This window comes from Stylophora pistillata, chromosome 13 (assembly GCF_964205215.1).
Source record: "Stylophora pistillata chromosome 13, jaStyPist1.2, whole genome shotgun sequence".
NCBI lineage: Eukaryota > Metazoa > Cnidaria > Anthozoa > Scleractinia > Pocilloporidae > Stylophora > Stylophora pistillata.
The window spans coordinates 14,424,395-14,443,914 of NC_142531.1; the positions used below are offsets into that span (position 1 = coordinate 14,424,395).

At 38.8% G+C, this 19,520-nt stretch overlaps 2 protein-coding genes and 1 long non-coding RNA gene across 3 annotated transcripts in view; 1 reads left to right on the forward strand and 2 right to left on the reverse strand.

Annotated features, from left to right (window-relative positions):
- Positions 1-512: 512 nt before the first annotated feature.
- Positions 513-13,873, reverse strand: LOC148717762 (uncharacterized). The gene is made up of 2 exons (XR_015994542.1): positions 12,325-13,873; positions 513-6,161 (listed from the first exon to the last, which is right to left on the reverse strand). It is a non-coding gene; the product is annotated as an uncharacterized LOC148717762 (long non-coding RNA).
- Positions 13,874-14,092: 219 nt separating this feature from the next.
- Positions 14,093-17,166, forward strand: LOC148717763 (uncharacterized). Its single transcript, XM_088742798.1, has 3 exons — positions 14,093-15,078; positions 15,404-15,544; positions 15,675-17,166. Exons 1-3 carry the CDS (start codon positions 15,051-15,053, stop codon positions 16,994-16,996), a joined length of 1,491 nt encoding a protein of 496 aa, XP_088598924.1. The 5' UTR covers positions 14,093-15,050; the 3' UTR covers positions 16,997-17,166.
- LOC148717764 (uncharacterized) overlaps positions 17,095-19,520 on the reverse strand; it is a 2,512-nt gene continuing 86 nt past the window's right edge. Inside the window, exons 1-4 of the mRNA XM_088742797.1 lie at positions 19,466-19,520; positions 18,990-19,162; positions 18,670-18,833; positions 17,095-18,339 (exon numbers count right to left, since the gene is read on the reverse strand). The exon at positions 19,466-19,520 is cut by the window's right edge and continues 86 nt beyond it. Coding sequence (XP_088598923.1) covers positions 17,157-18,339; positions 18,670-18,833; positions 18,990-19,162; positions 19,466-19,493 — 1,548 coding nt within the window. The 5' untranslated portion in view covers positions 19,494-19,520 and the 3' untranslated portion in view covers positions 17,095-17,156. The remainder of the gene's footprint in view (positions 18,340-18,669; positions 18,834-18,989; positions 19,163-19,465) is intronic.

The following is a 19,520-nucleotide window of genomic DNA, read 5'->3' on the forward strand; positions in this document are numbered from 1 at the left end:
CTAATTGGTACAACTCAAATCTTCTAGCAGGGAACTTGAAGAAATATCAAATTATGAACATCGGACATGGCCAAAGTGATAATAACACCACTCAAGTCATCAGATTAAATAATCATGATATTAGTATAACTGACTCTCTCAAATTGTTGGGTGTCACAATAGATTCCAAGCTGAATTTTTCAGAGCACATTAACGTAATCTGTAAAAATGCCGGTCAGAAAATCGGCGTCCTTATATGACTTAGAAATTTGATTCCGACAAATGCTAAACTTATTCTTTTTAAAACAGTAATATTGCCGCACCTTACATATTGCCACCTTGTGTAGCACTTTTGCCGAGCCAGTGATTCTCGTAAAATCGAGCGGATGCAAGAAAGGGGCCTGCGTGCTGTCTTTAGGAACAATGCTAGTTACCCTGAACTTCTAAAAAGAGCAGAACTCCCAAGCTTGCAGAATAGGAGATTACAAAACATTTGTGTTTTAATGTATAACGCCAAGAACAATCTATGTCCCTCCTATATTAGTGACATTTTTATTAAGCATAGATCTAACTATAACCTAAGGCAGTTTGATTTCTCCGCTGCCAGGTACAATACGGTAACATATGGCAGGCACTCCCTCCGCTATTTAGGGCCCAATCTCTGGGGAAAATTATCTCCAGACTTGAGAGAAGTTACCACCTTAAAATGTTTCAAAAACAAAATACGTACATTAGATTTGGTTACACTAATGGTAATGGATGCAAGTGCTGTCATCTTTGTAATTCATAGATACATTTGTCATACTGTAAATATTGATATCATTTATACTTACGCTTATATTTAAATATTTTTACCTTAATTTACATTTATTTATGTTGTGTCCCCTAATTAGCACAGGTTTCTAACCTAAGCTAATACCCCATTCACACCAAAGCCTAAACATGCTTTAAAGCTGTTTTGTTAAACAGGGTTTAACACAACAGCTCTATAGAAGCTGCTCAAATCAATATTTGGTTGACTTCAAATGTGGCACATTGAAAATACAATTTCGCAATTGCTTGAATCTTGTGGAAAATTTAGTTTTTCAGTTCTCTACTTCTGATTTTTATTCAGTTAAACCTGGTTTAACTAAACAAGTTTTCTGGTGTGAATGGGGTATAGGAGGTTTCTTTAGACACCTTAATAAAGTTTCATCACTGATCATCATCAACAGTGAGTCAACAACCGGCAATGATTAACTTAGGTTAGTGAGTTAAGTTCTACATCTCATTCATGTGCGCTAAATTCTGCAATGTCCAGACGTAAATTGCTGGTTTGTTTGCCCTGTCATCTTAAATTCTGGCATGTTAACGAGGTCGTTAAATGGTTAAATGTTGTAATAGGAATATTCACTTGTCCGCTCAAAATACTCATTTGTTTTGTCTTATAATGTAGGTCTCAGTTTGCCTTGTGTTGTCAACATTTGATGTCCTCAGGTGGTTTGTAGGATACAAGAGAAGCTGTCGGTGTGGAGATTTTTGAAAATGAACCCACTGTGATAACAGCCAGAAGTGTATGTCTCTACAGTGTTAAAATGTTTCAAAGTTAATATAATTTTGTATATATTTCACTAGGAAATGGGTTATTTTTTTTATTAGATAACATGTTTTTCTCTTAGAGCACATTAATATCAAATAACAGCTGTATTTTGTAAGTACATTTGTGGACGTCTATCGAATTTCGTTCAACAGGCTCATGTCTCAGATTTACATACCTTTTGACTCTAACGATGACTTCCGCGCAGTTTGTCGAAACGTCAGTCACCACCGCCGACAACAGTTATTCTCAGGGCTACACTCACCCGGACGATCGCACTACACTTGCTACACTCACCCGGACGATCGCACTACACTTTCACATGTTACCCCCGGGCGGGTTCAAAACCATTTACTGTAATACCTTTCGATAACATTTGTATCAAGAGAAAATCGTGGCTGGGATATTTTTGTAGGGCTTGAAAATATGAAGAATTAATTCAGAAGTTTAGCCAGTGTATTTTACAGAACAGAGAGTTATTCTTTAATACCATTTTTCGTGGCTACTGCCTCCTATAGAAGGCGAAGCCACGTATGTTGTCGAGATAAGTGAGTGAGTGAGTGTAACAATAGAATTCCAATCTTGGCCCAATTTTGACCTAATGTTTCCCGGGGCTACTTATTGTTTTTTCGGAGTATCATAGTTGACAATCGTACTTTAACATTCGCACTCGATACTCAGTTGAGTTCTCTCCTTTTGTGATTTCTGTAAAGCCACTAGCACATTATGTTTCTATTTCTTGCCGTGACGCTAAGAAAGCAACAAACATCTCACAATCATTTCAGCAGAAATATCTCAATAGGTGTTATATTTTTCTCGAGCGGCGAAAATTTTCTGGCTTTTGGAAAGATTCTAGGAATGTAAGCTATCTCCGATTTTCAAGAAAGTTATTTTGGACCTAAGAGTGAAACTAGGATTTGAAATTGTTTTCTCGATTTGACAAACTTTTCAAAAGTGATTTTGAATATTTTCTCCGATTTGCAAAATATTTTTGGATTGTCCCTTTTCGGCTTACGTAGGCTCCGCCCTCTTTGCTTCTGCATTATAGTCAAAAGCTTTCACAAAGATTTGATCATATGTACATTAATTAGAAGTAACATGAATTTTTTTGGTAAAAATTTGGAATAAATAAGCACTCGTAATATTTTCAAAATACTACAAATTGCCCTTGCTTTACGGGTCCACGAAAATAAACAAATTATACCACAAGGTGGTTTCACTGAGAGTGATTTTTCAGGTAGCCTTTGTAAGCAAGTTTATAACGTAAGTAAGTCAATAAAAGTTTATCTCCGTGATAGAACGCTGACTATCTGACTGTCAGTATGACAATTAAGGTGGCTGGTTCCGGTTTTCATCTTTTTGATGGTTTGTAACTTTGAAAGAATACAACAGAAACACTGACCAAGGCCAGTTGAACACTTTTACGGGGTTCAGTTATATAATTATTGGTTATCCAAAAATAGGTGTCATTTCGTCACTAGTAGTTTCCATGGCAACGCTTTCAGAGGCTTATTCAGACGCATTATTGAGCTTGTGGCTTAAATAATTCGAAAACTAACCCGGTGACCCTATGATTTTTTTACAGTGATTGCTTTTTGCACTTGAAAAGGAAAATGCACAAAGATTTTTAAAAAGTTCTACGGAGCGGAATTTCAGAGTTTCTAGTTTCAGAATTTCTAGTTTTTTTTTCTGATGATTCCTTTCGACGTTATTATCATATTAAAACAATAAAAAAAGGGGGTCACCGGACTTGTTTTCATGCAATAGCTTTCGTGAGTTTAGCAATTTCCACGCGCGTTCTCGCGCATTTAAAAATCTGGACTCTATAAGATCGAAATTTGCTCATGATCTTTTATAGCTATCGCTGACAATTGCATGTGCTCGCGCGAGCGCCTACAATCTGATGTTTACAATCGTTTACTGCTAAGAAAATCTTTAAAGTGCCCCTGAGATCAAAATTTTCGTACATAATTTTTTTCCATTTACGTGTTCAGTGTGTCTCCTTCACCTACTCTGCCAAATTTCAGTTTAGACCGAGCACCAGAAATATCTTTTTTCGGGCCGTTAAATTCCCGATTTCGCGTCCGCCATTATTTGATAATGTTCCGGAAGTTGATCGCAGGACTCAGAGGAAGTGACGTCAAATGCTCAACGCGAAAATCTCACATGGCAAAATGTCAAGCAAACATAACAGAGTGCTTTACTCTATTCTTACAAGAACTAAACAAAAATGACTGGGCATCGATTCGTAATTGAAAGCTGAAGTAATCGTGCAGATCATGCTGCAGGTATTTCTCTGCATCGGAGCCTCGCAAATAGATCAGAGCGGGAAAAACGGATACGATTTGTACGACCTCGCCGAGTAAAATTCAGTCCTACAGAACTATTTGTGATCTACTCCGAACACTTCTCGGAGGACTGTTTCGAGAGATCTGTGTACTTTGAAGGGTCTAGGCGAAGAATTCTGCCGTATGGGGGCCCGTTCTGGTCAAAATTATATTAATTATTTTGATTAATACAGAATTAATAAAACTTTTTGTTCAGTTATTTTTCTGGTGTCTTATAAATAATTATATCCACTCTTCGAATTATTTTTACATATTTAACATCTTATTTTTTAACTTCTTTTAAGTCTGGAATTAAGTTTACCTGTCTCATTTTATTTCATACCTTTCTTCAATTATTTCTTCCTATATGCACGAATTTCTCAGCAAATCCCATATCTCATTGCGGGCTGAGGGGAATCCCATACGCCATTGCTCACCCTCATACAATATAGCGGCTGGTGCACGTGGAGCGATTCTCAGAAGGATGAAATTATCAGAGTTGCAGAAAGTGCAATAGAAACTATAACTCAACTTTCAAATGTAGTGGGAAAAACAAACCCTGCTCCTGTTCCAGCTCGAAGTAACAGGTGCAGTTCGCGTTCAGAAAACGCCATCGATGAACTTCATCGCAGATTTCCAACTGTAGGTTCAAGATTTTCCAGAGGTTGAAGGTCAAATTATCCACCAACTTGGGGGAAGTTGTATATGGATATTTTCAGAAATACAAATTCGTCAATATTACCTTGTTTAACACTAATGCTCTTGTTGTTTCATCACTTTTACCAAAGCATGGAAATGTTTATAATCATATAATTTCACAGCTGACTGATGTAAAGAAATTCATTGGAAAGTCAGCAAATAGAGTAAAAATGGCACTTCTGTTATTGAGACAATAACTACCAGTGCTGTCTCATTATGCAGATGATTTCTTTTTTTGATGACTGTTTCATCAGCATTTAACTGTTTCGACAAACCGTTTTACAGACAAGGCCTCACTTTTGGTGTTACTGGGAAAAATCTCACAAAATCCCCACATATTGTCACATGGGGTTCACTGAGATCCAATCAACATTTGCCTTTTGAAACAAGTAATGGTTTGCATTTTCAACTTCCATTTGAGCAGTGGATCTATTGAAAGGAGTGATTAAAGGAATTTTTCCAGAATAAGTTTACCTATAACATAGATGCTTGACCTATTTTGACTGTTGCTTCCTCTGCCTTCTCCACGGTGTTCAATCATGTATTGGCCAACATAAAAGTTTTCCATTCCATAGTCACAGCGAACACGTGAAGGTAGTCCCCACTGTTCCACCCAATTTTGGAACAAAGAGAGCACTGTATCAGCCTTGTTGTTGCAGCATGAAACATAAACTAACAATGTGGTCTTGCCATCAATGCAAACATGAGTGATCAGTTTGTATCGTATAAATTTGTGCCCAGAGTCTATATGCCAAAGGCTGTTAGGTGTTGGAACGAAATATTTTCTGCCATGAATTGTCATTCTCCATCGCAAAGCAGTGCCAATGGGATCAACGCGTCGTAAGCACTCACTAACTATCCATCTTTGAATTCGATTCGTAAACCACGGCTTCTCAATGCACCAATAAACCTCCTCCTTCCCATATTAGGGGCGAGGGGGCCTTCACGTGAGTTACCAAGTTGCATAAATCTGATCTATTTCATCATCTGTTATGTCTGAATAACGTTCAAATTCATCACTAAGCCCAAACTCCCTGCGCCTTCGCCGGATGGCAGAAACACTCACCTGCAGCATATTTGCTATTTGTTTCCAAGATAAAAATAGTGAGCGCAAGTGTTCGAGCTGGTCCCTAGAGATGTCAAAACGTCTCCGTCCAGGTCCAAAACTGCGTTGTTGTCACAGATGTGGAATAAGCAGTGCCCTGATCAGAATTTTCAGCCTGCAATCTACTCTCTATCTCGGCTGGCAACATGTTAATCATTTGAGCCACAAACTCGTTTAACTTCTGAAGGTGTGCTTGTAAAGTACTTCCCGGTAAACCTGTTGGGCTGGGTTCACCTCTTTCCAAGTCAACTATTAACAAAAACAAAGTCCCTCTGGCATCTAGCAGATGATGTCTTCTTCGACTAAAGCATCGGTTGTTAAATTTCCATTCCCAGGAGTCAGTAAAAGCCGAAACACTGCCTTCAAATTTTGCAGAAAATTACGAAAACCTCTCTCGCTCATTTCTCTCTCGAAAAACTACGTTCCTGGCCGCCACCTGGAAATTATTCTCAGGGGTTATGGGATTCCACTCATCCTGCAATGAGATATGGGATTTGCTGAGAAATTCGTGCATATAGGAAAAATAATTGAAGAAAGGAATGAAAAAAATGAGACAGGTAAAATTAATTCTAGACTTAAAACAAGTAAAAAATAAGATGTATGTATGTAAAATATGTAAAAATAATTCGAAGAGTGGATATAATTATTTATAAGACACCACAAAAATAATAGAAGAAAGAGTTTTATTAATTCTGTATTAGTCAAAATAATTAATATTATTTTTACCAGAACGGGCCCCCATACTGTCGGGTTCAGTGCCTACCGTTCAAGAAGAGAAAGGACAAGAAAAACCGTCCTCAGTGCGATCTCGACGCCGGAAAGCGAAGTCTACGAACCTCCACGGATTGACATCTTTACATATGATGAGCTGATCAATATCCACCTTTAACAACTCTCTGGCAGAATATCTTACACAGAGGAAAGTACTCGGTGAACATTGTAAATAAGAATGATAAAATAGCCGAATTGAGGATTGAGATTTCTGACCTCAAAGAGCTCACTTTTATACAAAAGAAATAAAAAATATAATTGTGTGCTGATTATAAAAAAAGCTGGCTTTAATATCAGCGAAAGCAGAACAAACAGCTTAAGACACAGAGCGTAAAAACACTTTAAAATGTAGGCTTGCAGCCAAAAAACCGAGAAAATGAAAATTTCTTTAAAAACCTGTCAAACTAGCAACCATCTGACAGCCAAGTCAGCGTGCTATCAAAGGGTCTCAAATTCATCCCAACGCCCGTGACAAACAAATTAAAATCAGGCCAACTTTTGCGAGATTTATTCGCAAGACGAATGCGCCTCCGTTACACCTTTCACGGACAAAACAAAGTACCACTTCTGTTTCCTATCAAACTGAATGCCACCGGTTCAGTCTTCTATCGCCCTTCAGAGCTACTTGGAAAATTGTCATAACGCTACTTGCAGACTGCATCTAAGCCAAAAAATACTTTGTAACGCAATGAGGTCACGGCTCTAAAAGAGTTGAAACAAATTCCGCTTTAAACCTCACCGAAGCAACACAACAATAGTCACCATGAATAAGATAGAAAAAACAAAAGAGGCCAAAATGGAACTCAACAACAGAGTTCACTTCAAACCTCTCAAAGCACCGATAGTAAAAAACACTTAGGAAAGGGTTAATGAGATCATTGACCAAATGCATCGGGGAAAACACATTGACGGCTTTGAAATGGCTTTCACAAACTCCGAATATCCGCCTTCGGATACACAATTAGCCATTTCCGAAAACTATTTTTACTAATCACCCGATCATTTCTTACAAAAAAAGGAAAATCAAGGCAAAAATACAGTTCGAAGGCGATAAAGCGATGCGACCGCAAAAGCCACATGGGGAGTCCGTGCCGTTCTGTGTGTTTATCTTTATTCGCATGGCAAAAATTAATCGTTTGTCGGCGCAAAACTATCCACAGAAGCTTCAGATGATTTCTGGGACAATTCATCGTCTGAAAAAGTTGACATTTCCCGACTGACAACGAAACAGTTCTCAAAAAAGTAATGCGATTCTCCGTGCAGCGAACAAAGAGAGTTGTGACAAAGCAAAGCATAAGTTTCCATTTTTAAAGCATAAGTTTGTTGAGCCTTTGACGTCATGATGACGTTTTTGCGGGCTCGGCTGGAACATGTTTTCAGCAATGGCGGACGATTTTGGACGACTTTGAAGCGGAAAAAATTGGTCATCGAAGGTTTGTTTTGAGTTTTTAATGGCAAAAAGAGTCTTAACTTGACCCAATTCAACGTTGTATAAACAATTTAGGCTAACATAAAATGGTCAATTTTCGTCTCAGGGGCACTTTAAACAGCTGTCAAAGACAGCCTCCCGGGCTTATCTTAAAAATCCTACACACGACTTCTGGCTACATCATATTATTTTCCTTTTAAGTTTCAAAGTCTTCTTCCACCTCAGGTAGATTATCCTTCACTCGAGTTCTTCTTTTTACGCCATCGCAAGGTTTCATATCGGTTGAATATTTCTTTTAGATGTGAAAAAAAGCAACCTTTACTTCTCCGAAAATCGTCTTCTTTATCTTAGTTTCTATATCCTGCATTCACAGTGGCCGCTCAACACATCAAATACACGTTCTTAGGTGAACTTCTCACAAAAGTAGAAAAAAAACCACGCACCGCCATCTTTGTTTTGAATTTTCATCTTTTGATCTCGCGCTTCTTTCGCACGTTTTTTCGCATGTGACGCAAGAGTTCTCTGTTCCCCGCACGAGGAAACTAGTACGAGCCACCTTAATATGTCCCTTCTAAAAACAACAGCAAAACGCTCTCTCATTATGATATATATTTTAGACCAAGACTCTTATCGCATTGGCTGTTAGGGTTAAAAAGTTGGAAATTACACTCAGGGAATATTACCGGATATTTCCACTTTTAGCTATAGAAATTTCGGCCACGTGACGTGTTTGGACCAACCGCGCGTGAGCAAAAGTATTTGAAAAACTACCGAGACAGATAGCCTCTGTGGGCAAGGCTCTAACTTAATTAATTCAATAAAATTTTACCGGACAGTACGAAATCATGGTTCGTGTTTGGTTGGGAATTACATTGAAATTCTATCGTCTGGGAAGGTAGTGAAAAATGTTCATACTTATTTGAAATATGGAGATAGCGAAAGGGCTGTGAGCAATAGGAATACGAATAATTGAGTAGCAGGGCCCAGAGGGACTGATGCAGGAAATTCCTAAAGAAACGTTATGGGTATTTTCGCTGTACCACAACCCCGCCCGCCGAACGATTGGATGAATGAATAGAGTATTCCATACTGTCACTGTCAGGTTGTTCATCATTGCTTGAAATGCACTCATGGAGCATTCTTAGCCGGATAGGTTACCAATGTCTCCAAGGTATGTAGCTACGCTGCTTGCGCTTCGTGCGCGCTGCAAGTTACAAGTCCCAATTATTATTATTCTCGGAAAGAAGGTCAACCTAAAGGGGTTTACAATGTGGATTGACTTTTCATATTTAACTAGGCCACTCGAAAGTTATTCAGGCTAAGGAAAGCAAATTTGCAAAAACGCTAAGTTCAGTTTTCGTTTCAAAATTAGCGCTGGTAATCTACAAAAAAATTACTGAGGCCTCTTTCCTTTGATAGAACACATATACTTAAAAAGTGGTATGAAATTGTGTAGACCTGGGAAGGTCCTTTTTTGCAGCAAGTTGTACTGCCAAGCACATATAATTTTACAGTAAATATATTTTGTTCTGAAAGGAAACTTTATTCTTCTTCTTTTTCGTTTCAGCTGTGTCAAGGTGGGGGCAGGGAAAAATCTTGGGTTAAACGTTTATCCTTTTTTAAGCTCTAAAAGTTGACGATGTTTTTATGAAAGCACCGTCGTAACCCTTCAACTACCATAAGTGACCAAGAAAGATTTCTCCTTACATTATCAATACAATATCAAGCAGACAAGTGATGAGAATGAAGAAAAATATTAATTGGGGGATTATTAGTCTATCCAATACCAAATTCTCTTAACCAACATCATAATTGTATGGCAGACAGTAAGGAGAATTACACAGGAGATCGTGGGGGTGAAAGGGTTAATTCCATCAACAGGTTCCCTTCCACAAACTGCCAGCTCGGCAAGAGAAAAACAATAGCGATACAACACAAAGAACAAAAATAGTAATATTTAGCGTTATATTGTCGTTTCTGACTCATTAAAAATGATATGGTGATTACGTCACATATCAATATCAAAAGTCTTAAAAAAAAGTTATTTAAGCATCTAAAGAAACGTGAATATGCAATATACATTCTGGAGTCATAAAGGTTTTCTCAACATTCGGCACATTGTAAACTCTCTTGTATCCAAACGCAGTCGTTAGCTGAAGACAAACCGCTTGAAGCTTGAAGACAAACCGCTTGAAGACAAAGCTTGAAGACAAACCGCTACATCAGTCCACTATTACGCTATTTTACCATGTCATTGCAACGAGACGAGCAAAATACGCATCAGTATCGCGATCTTCTTATAGTTTTGGCTATGTGCGAGCCGTCAAAATTTCGTGGTATTGCCGTCTCCGGCAGTTTTGCGGCCTGTGATTGGTTCTAATTTTAAAATTGACGTCGTTGCACTAAATTGGGTTGCTGACGTACACAAACAAATTACCGCCGTATTCAAATGGTTGTACCACAGGCTTACCACCTTAGGCCCTGTTTACAAGCAGGTAGGGTAACCCTAGTGCTAGCGTTACCCTGGCAGGAGGGTTACCCTAACGCTCCCACATTTCTTCTTTTTTTCATCGACGTGTTTACAAGGCAGCTAGGGTTACCCTAGCGCTAGGGTAACCCTAGCTGCCTTGTAAACGCTCTGGTGGGGATAACTCGCCTACCCGGGACAACTTTTTACTTGTTTCCAGACCCTTTGAACATTTATAACAATGCGTGCGGTTACCAAGCATAGTTAAGTTGTCCCGGGTGGTAGGGTAACCCTACCGGTGAAATTTTGCTTGTAAACCCGGGCTATCTTTGACCCGCCTGCTAGGGTAACCCTAGCACAAGGGTTACTCTCCTTGCTTGTAAACAGGGCCTTAAATATCCGTGATTTCGGGTTTCTATGGTAATGGGTCCTGAGGCATTTACATAGCCGTTATAGATGTAGTTCAAATATATTGCCTCTAGAATCTGTCCCTAGTAGTCAGTCTTCAAAAAAAATCAGCTCCGAATAAAGCTTAATAGTTCATTACTTGTTTGGGAGTGTTTTTTTCCGCCAGAAAGCCTCAAAATCGCTCATTTGGGGCTTTCAAAGTTCGGCGGTTAATTCGACTCGCTCTCCATAGTTAAGAAATACGACAAGGCAGGCAGCTTAGGCATCCAGATCGCACACCACCTCGTACTCGAGACAAAAATGTTTTACCTTCTGGGTCCTATTTTCCCACTGAAATTCAACAAGCCACAGAAGGATTATCCAGCTGTTACGGTGACTCGATTTTCAATCATTCCATTCAACGGTTTACGAGAAAATGGAACGCAAAGTCGTAGATTTGGAGCTCTTCTTGGGATCCGGACATGAGGAGTACTCAAAGGAATTCCAAACATGCGTTTCGGTTATCGAATTTCGGACCCAGCCACCCTACTCGAGGTACAATAATGTGAAAAATTGTATTCCTTGTCGGGGCCCCAAAGGCGCTACTTTGTACTTCCGGCGGATGTCGTAAGCCAAGATCGACCAATAAGAATCGAGATAGTTTTTGTAAACATTCTTTGGAATACCCATCGAGTGTTAGATATATAAGTTTGAATTTGCTTTAACGGTTGTTAACGCATGTTTGGAATTCCTTTGATCCATTACCATAGAAACCCGAAACCACGGATATTTAACATGGTAAGTCTGTGATTGTACAAATATTTAACTTCAAGTTCAACAGTATTCATTGAAAATTCGACTTTTACAGTCATAAACATTGTAATAAAGTCACTTGCCAGTTTGAAAATGAATGTTAATCTGGCCACTCGAGGTGGCTGTTTCGGTTTTCGCGTCGACGTCTAGTACATAGATGTCCTTAAATAACTCTTTAAAAACAGTCCCACAAATATCAAAATTTGGTATTTCATCACCAAATGACTCTTCGGACTCCAATCCTGTGTAATTTTTAACACTTTTTGGTTTCAATCAACTCATTTTATGGTAACAAAGACTATAAACTTGCGGGGACTTTCAAATTACCTGCGACAAAGTTATTTGCGTGCCTGCGAAATTAGTGTTACCATGGATACGTTTCGCAGGTAGAAAGAATTGATATTTCGATTATTTTACAGTTTTATTTATCCTTATCAATGATGGATCGCGATACAAAACTAATTGTTCGCAACTCCGCCCAATACGGAATATATTTTCTCCCAACTAGCCGTCAATATAATGTGGTATTGCCGTCTCAAAATCGCAATTAGTTTAAATTATAACGCTGTAGGAAAGGGCTAAAAATAAGAAGAAAATGGAAAAACATTATGGCTAAAATGAGCGACCAAAATCACAGGCGGCCCAAGCTCTCTTTGAGAACCACACAAGGAACACAATTTGCATATCGATTTATAAGGATTTGTATGGGATTTTCTACAAGATACCCATAGAGATAGTTAAAAGTGAAAATATTAAATAAAAATGACTTACCTTATTCCATACGTGTGTTTCTTGCTCCTGGTGTCGTTATTTTACCTATTTCACTTGATTTAACCGTTTTTTTTTTAATCCTGGTTTTCTCTTCTTAAAGAGAAGACAAGGCCGAACACTTCTGTCCAGACAGCCTCCCGAACGAAATAAAAAATCCCGAGCTAAAATGTATCCACGGCCACAAATCCACCGCAGAATTCAAGGCCAAAGGTTAACCTCTCATTTCGATTCTCTAACCACACAATCTCAGCGCTGCGATCGACGCCAGGTGGCTGTTCGTGTCCTCAGTGAAACGTTAAAACGTTTGTAAACATCCGAGTCCTTTTTAAACACGACACAAAGACCGTTGAGATTGGCTTGGTAACCTCGTATGTTGGCAAACCAAGACTCGCGGGTGTACTAAACCTGAGGGGACCCCGGGTTTTACAAGAAGTTTTGTTGACAAGTTGAGGTCTAGTACCCCCGCGAGTCTTGGTTTGCCAACATGACGAGGGTACCAAGCCGATTGCAACGGTCGTTGTGTCGTGTTTAAAAGGACTAGGATGTCTACAAACGTTTTAATAGAGAGCTTAAGCACCAGACGTTCTTGACAACACGAACGGCAGAGAAGCCGCGTAAGACCGACGTTTTTCAGACGCGGACCTCTACCCGTGTTAACATGTCTTTGCTAAAAGATGCTAGAGATATGATCTTAATGAGCAAGGGAATAAGTTTCTTTACCCCACTCTCTTGACAGAATGAATAATTCGTCAATTTATTAGGCGACTTGAAATTTACCACTTCATAGTTGTGTAAACAATGCGAACAAACGAGCGAGCATGAAGTTTTCAGTGCATGATCTGGATGCCTAGAGGACCATTTCTCTTTTTCTAAATTCGTTAACCACAGCGAGATTTGTTATTCTTATGTTTGTAGTCGGTTGCTCAAAACCCAGCATAGATGCATACGATATACAATGTGCAGTTACAAAATACAACCTATGCAGAAAGACAATCATCTATCTTTGTTATTGTATCTAAATGTCGCTTAAGTGTCTTAATTATAAATTATCGCTCAAAGTAATTCGTGATAAGCTTAAACCCGGTTTAAAGAAATCTTAGTTCTGCATTTGATGATTCAAATGGACATGAAATCAAATGACTTAACTCACCTCGACTTGGCGAGAAAATTGTCTGCCATGGTCGAATCCTGTTTAATCTATCGATTAAGCAAAAACCACTTTACGCGCTACGAAAACGTTTTTTAATCACTTAATGAAAAGCAGAAGAGCTTTTTATGGTTTTGAGTCAATAATTTATCTCCTATAAACAAAATAACAGCATATCTTTGGGGCGTCCTACCTTCAACCTAAAAAGTGGCGGTCTGGCGTCTGCGACGTGACCACGCGAACGTCATGACATGCGCAGTATGTACATAGTTCCTCCAATGACTTCCGGTAGGCGTTCGTGACCTCAAGAACGTCTAATGTTTCACTGAGGACACGAACAGCCGCCTGGCTTCGATCGCAGGGCTGAGATTATGTGGCTAGAGAATCGAAATGAAATTTCAACTTTTGCCCTTGAATTCTGCGGTGGATTTGTGGCCGTGGGTACAATTTAGCTCGGGATTTTTTAACTTCGTTCGGGAGGCTGTCTGGACAGAAGTGTTCGGCCTTTTCTTCTCTTCAAGAAGAGAAAACCAGGATTAAAAAAAAAAACCATTAAATCAAGTGAAATCGGTAAAATAACGACACCAGGAGCAAGCAACACACGTATGGGATAAGGTAAGCCATTTTTATTTAATATTTTTACTTTTAACTATCTCTATGGCTGTCTTGTAAAAAATCCCATACAAATCCTTATAAATCGATATGCAAATTGTGTTCCTTGTGTAGTTCTCAAAGAGCGCTTGGGCCGCCTGTGCCAAAATTTGATTTTTTCCAGGCTTTTTTTTTTGGCTTGAGAGAGAAATTTAAAGCGCATCAAAATATTTTGGTGGTCATGAAGAACTCTTCAATATTTTTAATTCAGTTGATTTCGTCTGTCGCTCCCGTGGGATTTATTTTAAAAACTAGAAGCCAAATTATTCGAACATTAAATAATACTGGAGTAATGAATTCCTTGCTCGTATTTCATGACCCAAGTAACTAAGCATTTCACAAAATATCCGTGCGTATTGCGGGCTTGTCCGAAATCGTGTGTTTACATAATCAAACCTTTTTAACGCGTTTAAAATTTCGTCGTTTAGTCCACCGGAAAGGGATAGGCATCGAATCTGTCATCATTAGTAACTGTAACCAATCAAAGGAAACATTCACCGATTGTATATCCTTTGTTCTAAAATACACCACCTGTGTTGAAAAAAAACTCGGCACGTTGTGAGAGAAAAATATATCTGTTAAAAAATTATATCGTGAGTGACTGATTTTAGCGCGAGTTTATCGGGAAAACCGCTGTGTTGTCAGGCAATAGGCTCTTTGCAGGACTTAATCACGTGCTTGGATACCACATAGCAACGCATTGCTGGTGAGCAAGCAAACCAGCGTCCCGCTCATTGTACTGTACAAGAATTGATCAACTCAAGCGAAGCGAACTTTGACTGTTTGGTTGAAAACATCCCAAACGCTTGTTGTTTAAGGACGCAAAACGAATTTTATCGTGACTTTTGTTTGATTGTGCTTGAATTCCGCCTGATTACCTTCGCTCTTGGAGAAAAAGCTCTGCGGAAGCCCTAATATACGACAAGACATGGCCGCTTCTTTAGGGCCGAGTGACGGTGAGTTTCTTTGTTTACAGTCGTACTTCAATCTTATAACCTAACATCGTTCGATACAGAAAATCATCATCAGTGTTAAGAATTATATTTGCTTGAATCCAGAAGATTATGATCTACATTTCCGATTTTCCGTGAACACGACTAGTGTTGTTTACATTCTCGCTCGCTATATTAGTCTTGGATATTACTGACTCATGATAATAAATTGTTCGTTTTATCTTGTGTTAACGATACAAAACGAAGTTTTACGCCATTCTTTATTCTAGAAGGTTCACATTGAATTGGAGGTGATATCTCTATGTACCACTCTATTTCTTTCCTCTAGCTGTCTCTGCCAACCTGTCAGCATTTCCTGACCTTACATTTTCTGAGGTTGAAGCGTATGCCCAGAAAGAATCTGGCTGCAGGCACACAATCAAAGGCTATAAGTTTTTCGCTGAACCTGGATATTTACACGATGTGAAAGGTGAGTTTTCATGTAGTAAGAATATAAATTGTGAATACACACACACGTTCCTCTTTGAAAGTTGTCTAGTTGTTGATGTCTTTTTAATTCATACTATCGACCTGAGATGTGTTTTTTCCTCTCTTTACAGTATCTTACGAGCAGGGTTCTGCCAACATTACTGCCAAGTGCCATCGGTCAATGAGAAAGAGTGAACTCCCTCATCAACTCTACGTAATTGTTGTAGTTGACTCAAAAGCCATTTCTGGAAAGTGCTCTTGTGTGGCAGGCCTTGGGGGCTATTGCAATCATGTTGTTGGCCTCCTGTATTATTTGGCACATTGCAAGCAACTGGGCTTTTCTTCTCTTCCAGACGACTTAACATGTACGAGCATGAAAGAGAGGTGGAGCATTCCAAGAGAATGCAAAATTGGAAATCAAGAAGTCCAAAGTGTCTTGGTCAAGAAACCACGGCCTGGGGCTAACTATGACCGATATATAAAAAACACTCTGTATTCACCAGCCAGGCAATACAGAGTACTTGATGAGAGCCACTACAACAGTGTTGAGCCAAAACCACTCATAGCAACAATAGCTCCTAGAGTTAATGCTCCTTTACAACTGGTATCTACCAAATTTGGTCATGCTGTGAAGGGAAGTGTAATATCCTATCAACATAAGCTATCTGAGGAGTACTTGATAAACAACTACTCCTGTACCTCTTTCCCAGAGTTGCCTCTTCCAAGTGCTGAGATACGATTTGAAAATGATGTGTCTATGTGTCTCCAGCAAGACAAGCTTACTTCATTGGGTGTGTTGAGTCTCTCCAGGCAAACTGCCATTGAAGTGGAGGAAAAAACAAGGGCACAAAGTCAGAGTGGTCTTTGGACAATGTTAAGGAACAAAAGGATCACAGCTAGTAAATTTGGACAAGTTGCCAAAAGAAAAAGCAACTTCGACAACCTAGTTAGGCAAATTAACCCATCAAGACATGTGGTTACAGCACCTATGCGGAGAGGCTTAGATTTGGAACCCCAGGCTGCATTTATTTATGCCAGCAAAGCCAAGCAAAACCAAGTGAATCTCTTCCCATCAGGGCTGGTGATAAATCCAAAATGTCCATGGTTGGGATGCACCCCTGACCGCAAAGTGTTTGATTTGGGTGTTGAAGAGCAAGGCCTTTCACCTTTTGGCCTTTTGGAGATAAAGGTTGTTAAAGAAGGTGCAACTGACTTTGAGAATGTGGCCTATCTTACAAAGGACAACGATTCCAATGTCCTCAAGCTTAAAAGAAATCATGACTATCATTATCAGGTCCAATGTCAGTTGGCATTAACTGGCCTTGAGTGGTGTGATTTTTTCAGTTACATCAACGACACTACCTTTTTCTGTGAAAGAATTATGTTTGATCCCATCTTTTTTCAAACTGCAAAAGACAGAGTTGATTATTTTTTCTTTACCTATTTCCTGTGAAGTTCACAGTAACCATTACAATAACAGTTGTATTTATTGCTATGAATTTCCTTGTTATAAAGTTCACACAATGTGAGTACACAGTCAGTGCAACCTAATATGTACAAATTCTTTATTTAATGATTCCTGGCTATGATTGAATTTATTATATACTGAACATTTAGTTGTTAGTGGTATCACTGTCATCTGTGTCTTTGATCAGTGCACCTTGAAAGTTAGTCAACAAACAGGCAACTGTATACAGTTGATTGACAGATCCCAGTATAGACAATGAGATGTCAGAGTCAAATATATGAAATTCCTTTATCCTTCTTATTGCACGTTCCACATGGATTCTTACTTTTGCAATAGTTTTTGTTTCCAAAACATCCTGGGCTGAAAATTGAGTTTGATTCTGAAGAAAGGGTGGCAAATTCAAAGAAACTTGTTTACTGCTTAAAAGATCTTCAATATCAAATCCCTTATCTGCCATGACACTGTCATGTGCCTCCAGAAGATCCAAAATGCCAGAACAACGAGTTATTTCTTTGTCTGATATCGAACCAGTGTACAGGCTAGAAACAAATGTGATAGCCCCATGAGGAGCAATCCCAATTAAACCTTTTAAAGTAGTGCTAGACTTGTACGATGAATACAACTGAGACTGTAATAGCAATGAAGAAGGGGTTTGGACATAAATTTCAGTGCAGTCAATGATGACACGTGTCGATGGATACAGCTCTTTGAAGCTATCTGGCATAAGTTCATTAATGCACTCTCTAGTTGGCCATATTGGCTGATTGCCAAGAAAGAAGTACAAAAAATTGGCCCAAGTTGTTATTTTTCTACTCACACTAGAAACATGCAAACTAAAACGCTGGGCCAAGTCCAGGTCAAATAAACCAAGCTTCAATCGAACACAAAATAAAAAAAGCTCATCTATCAGTTGCATCTTGCGTACTCCTGGCCTGTTTGCACCTATTCCTGAAGCATACACATAAACCATTGTTTCTGCAGTTGGTTTAACAAGTTCAAAAAATAGCTTAAAGTGATCATAAGTTGGAAAACCTGTGTAAAATCTCACAAGAGCATTATCTTTAGAGAACCTTTCCAGGCCAAATCGACTAATCTTAAGATTTGCCTCTAATTCTTGAATTTTTGCCTCTGATGACTCCTTTGTGGCAGCAGCAGCCTCCTTGAGTACTCTCATCTCGGCCTCCTTTTTTTGCACTTCTAACTGAGTTATTTTCAGCTGCTCCATTAGGCTCTGAATCTCACTCCTTGCAGCCTGATAATCTAGCTCTAGTTGGGATGGTGCTTTAGGTGGCTCAGGCTCTACATCACTCTCGTCTGTTTGTGTCTCACTAAAGGGAAGAAGTTTAATAAACATATAAATGATGTAGACATACAGAGAAAGAAATCAGGGGCTGTTGATACAAAGGGTCTAAAGGAAAGTGGAGCCACAGAGGGTCATTCTCTTCAGAGTGAGTCATTGGCTACAAACACAAGCAAAATGAGGCTTTTGTAGAGATTTTCTTCTATTATTATTACTACTAAATTTTTGTCATTTTTATTAGCATTATTATCATTATTATTATTATTTTTATCCTTATTATTATTATTATTATCATAACTATTACTGTTATTACTATACCCATATGTCAATGCGTTCTGTCTGCAATTGATATTATTACCTTTCAACATGTCTTACAATCTTTCTTCTTTGGGTCGTTCTAGCTGACCAATTGAAGACAGACGGGACAGAATCTTTTTTCAAATTCCGTCGACCAGCCCGGTCAGGGGGCAGAAAATCTTCCTCTGCAAAATGTGCAGAGCAAACCCTGGTGCCTTCAGTGAGCTAGAAAAAAATAAGATATTAAAGCTAAAAAATTGCATGCAATCCAAGAGAAACATAATTATAAGTAACACGTAGATAACCACGCAAATTGAATGACAGTACATTGAGTGAAATTTCACAAGTACTACTATTGAGGGGGTTGTAGTTAGCACCTACCTTAAAGTTGTCACCAATGTCTCGTCTAATTTTTACGATCCAGTTTGCTCTGAGTTGATCGTCTTTCTTAGGAAAACGATGAAAAGACAACGAGCTGTTGTAACGGGAGTCATTGTTACATTGTGGAACACAACAATGCAACGCAGAACCTCGTTTTTTCTTCTTGACAGGTTCTAAAACAGAACAAAATGTTGTTCTCAGTTTTGTGTTCGCAATTGGTTGGAGAAAAGATTATGATAACGAAATACCACGGTGAGAATTTAGCCACTCACTTACGGCAAAAATGAAAGCGAGCGAGAATGTGAACACTAGTTGTGTTCAACGAACTTAAAAGAATTCAACACGCAAAATCAGAAATAGAGATCATAATGTTCTGGATTCAAGCAAATCTAATTCCTAACACTAAAAACCGTTTTCTGTATCGAACAACGTTACATTTCTAAGACTAAAATATGTCTATTAACAAGGAAACTCACCGTCACTCGTTCCCGAAGGATCGGCCATATCTTGTCTTATATTTGAGCTTTCGCC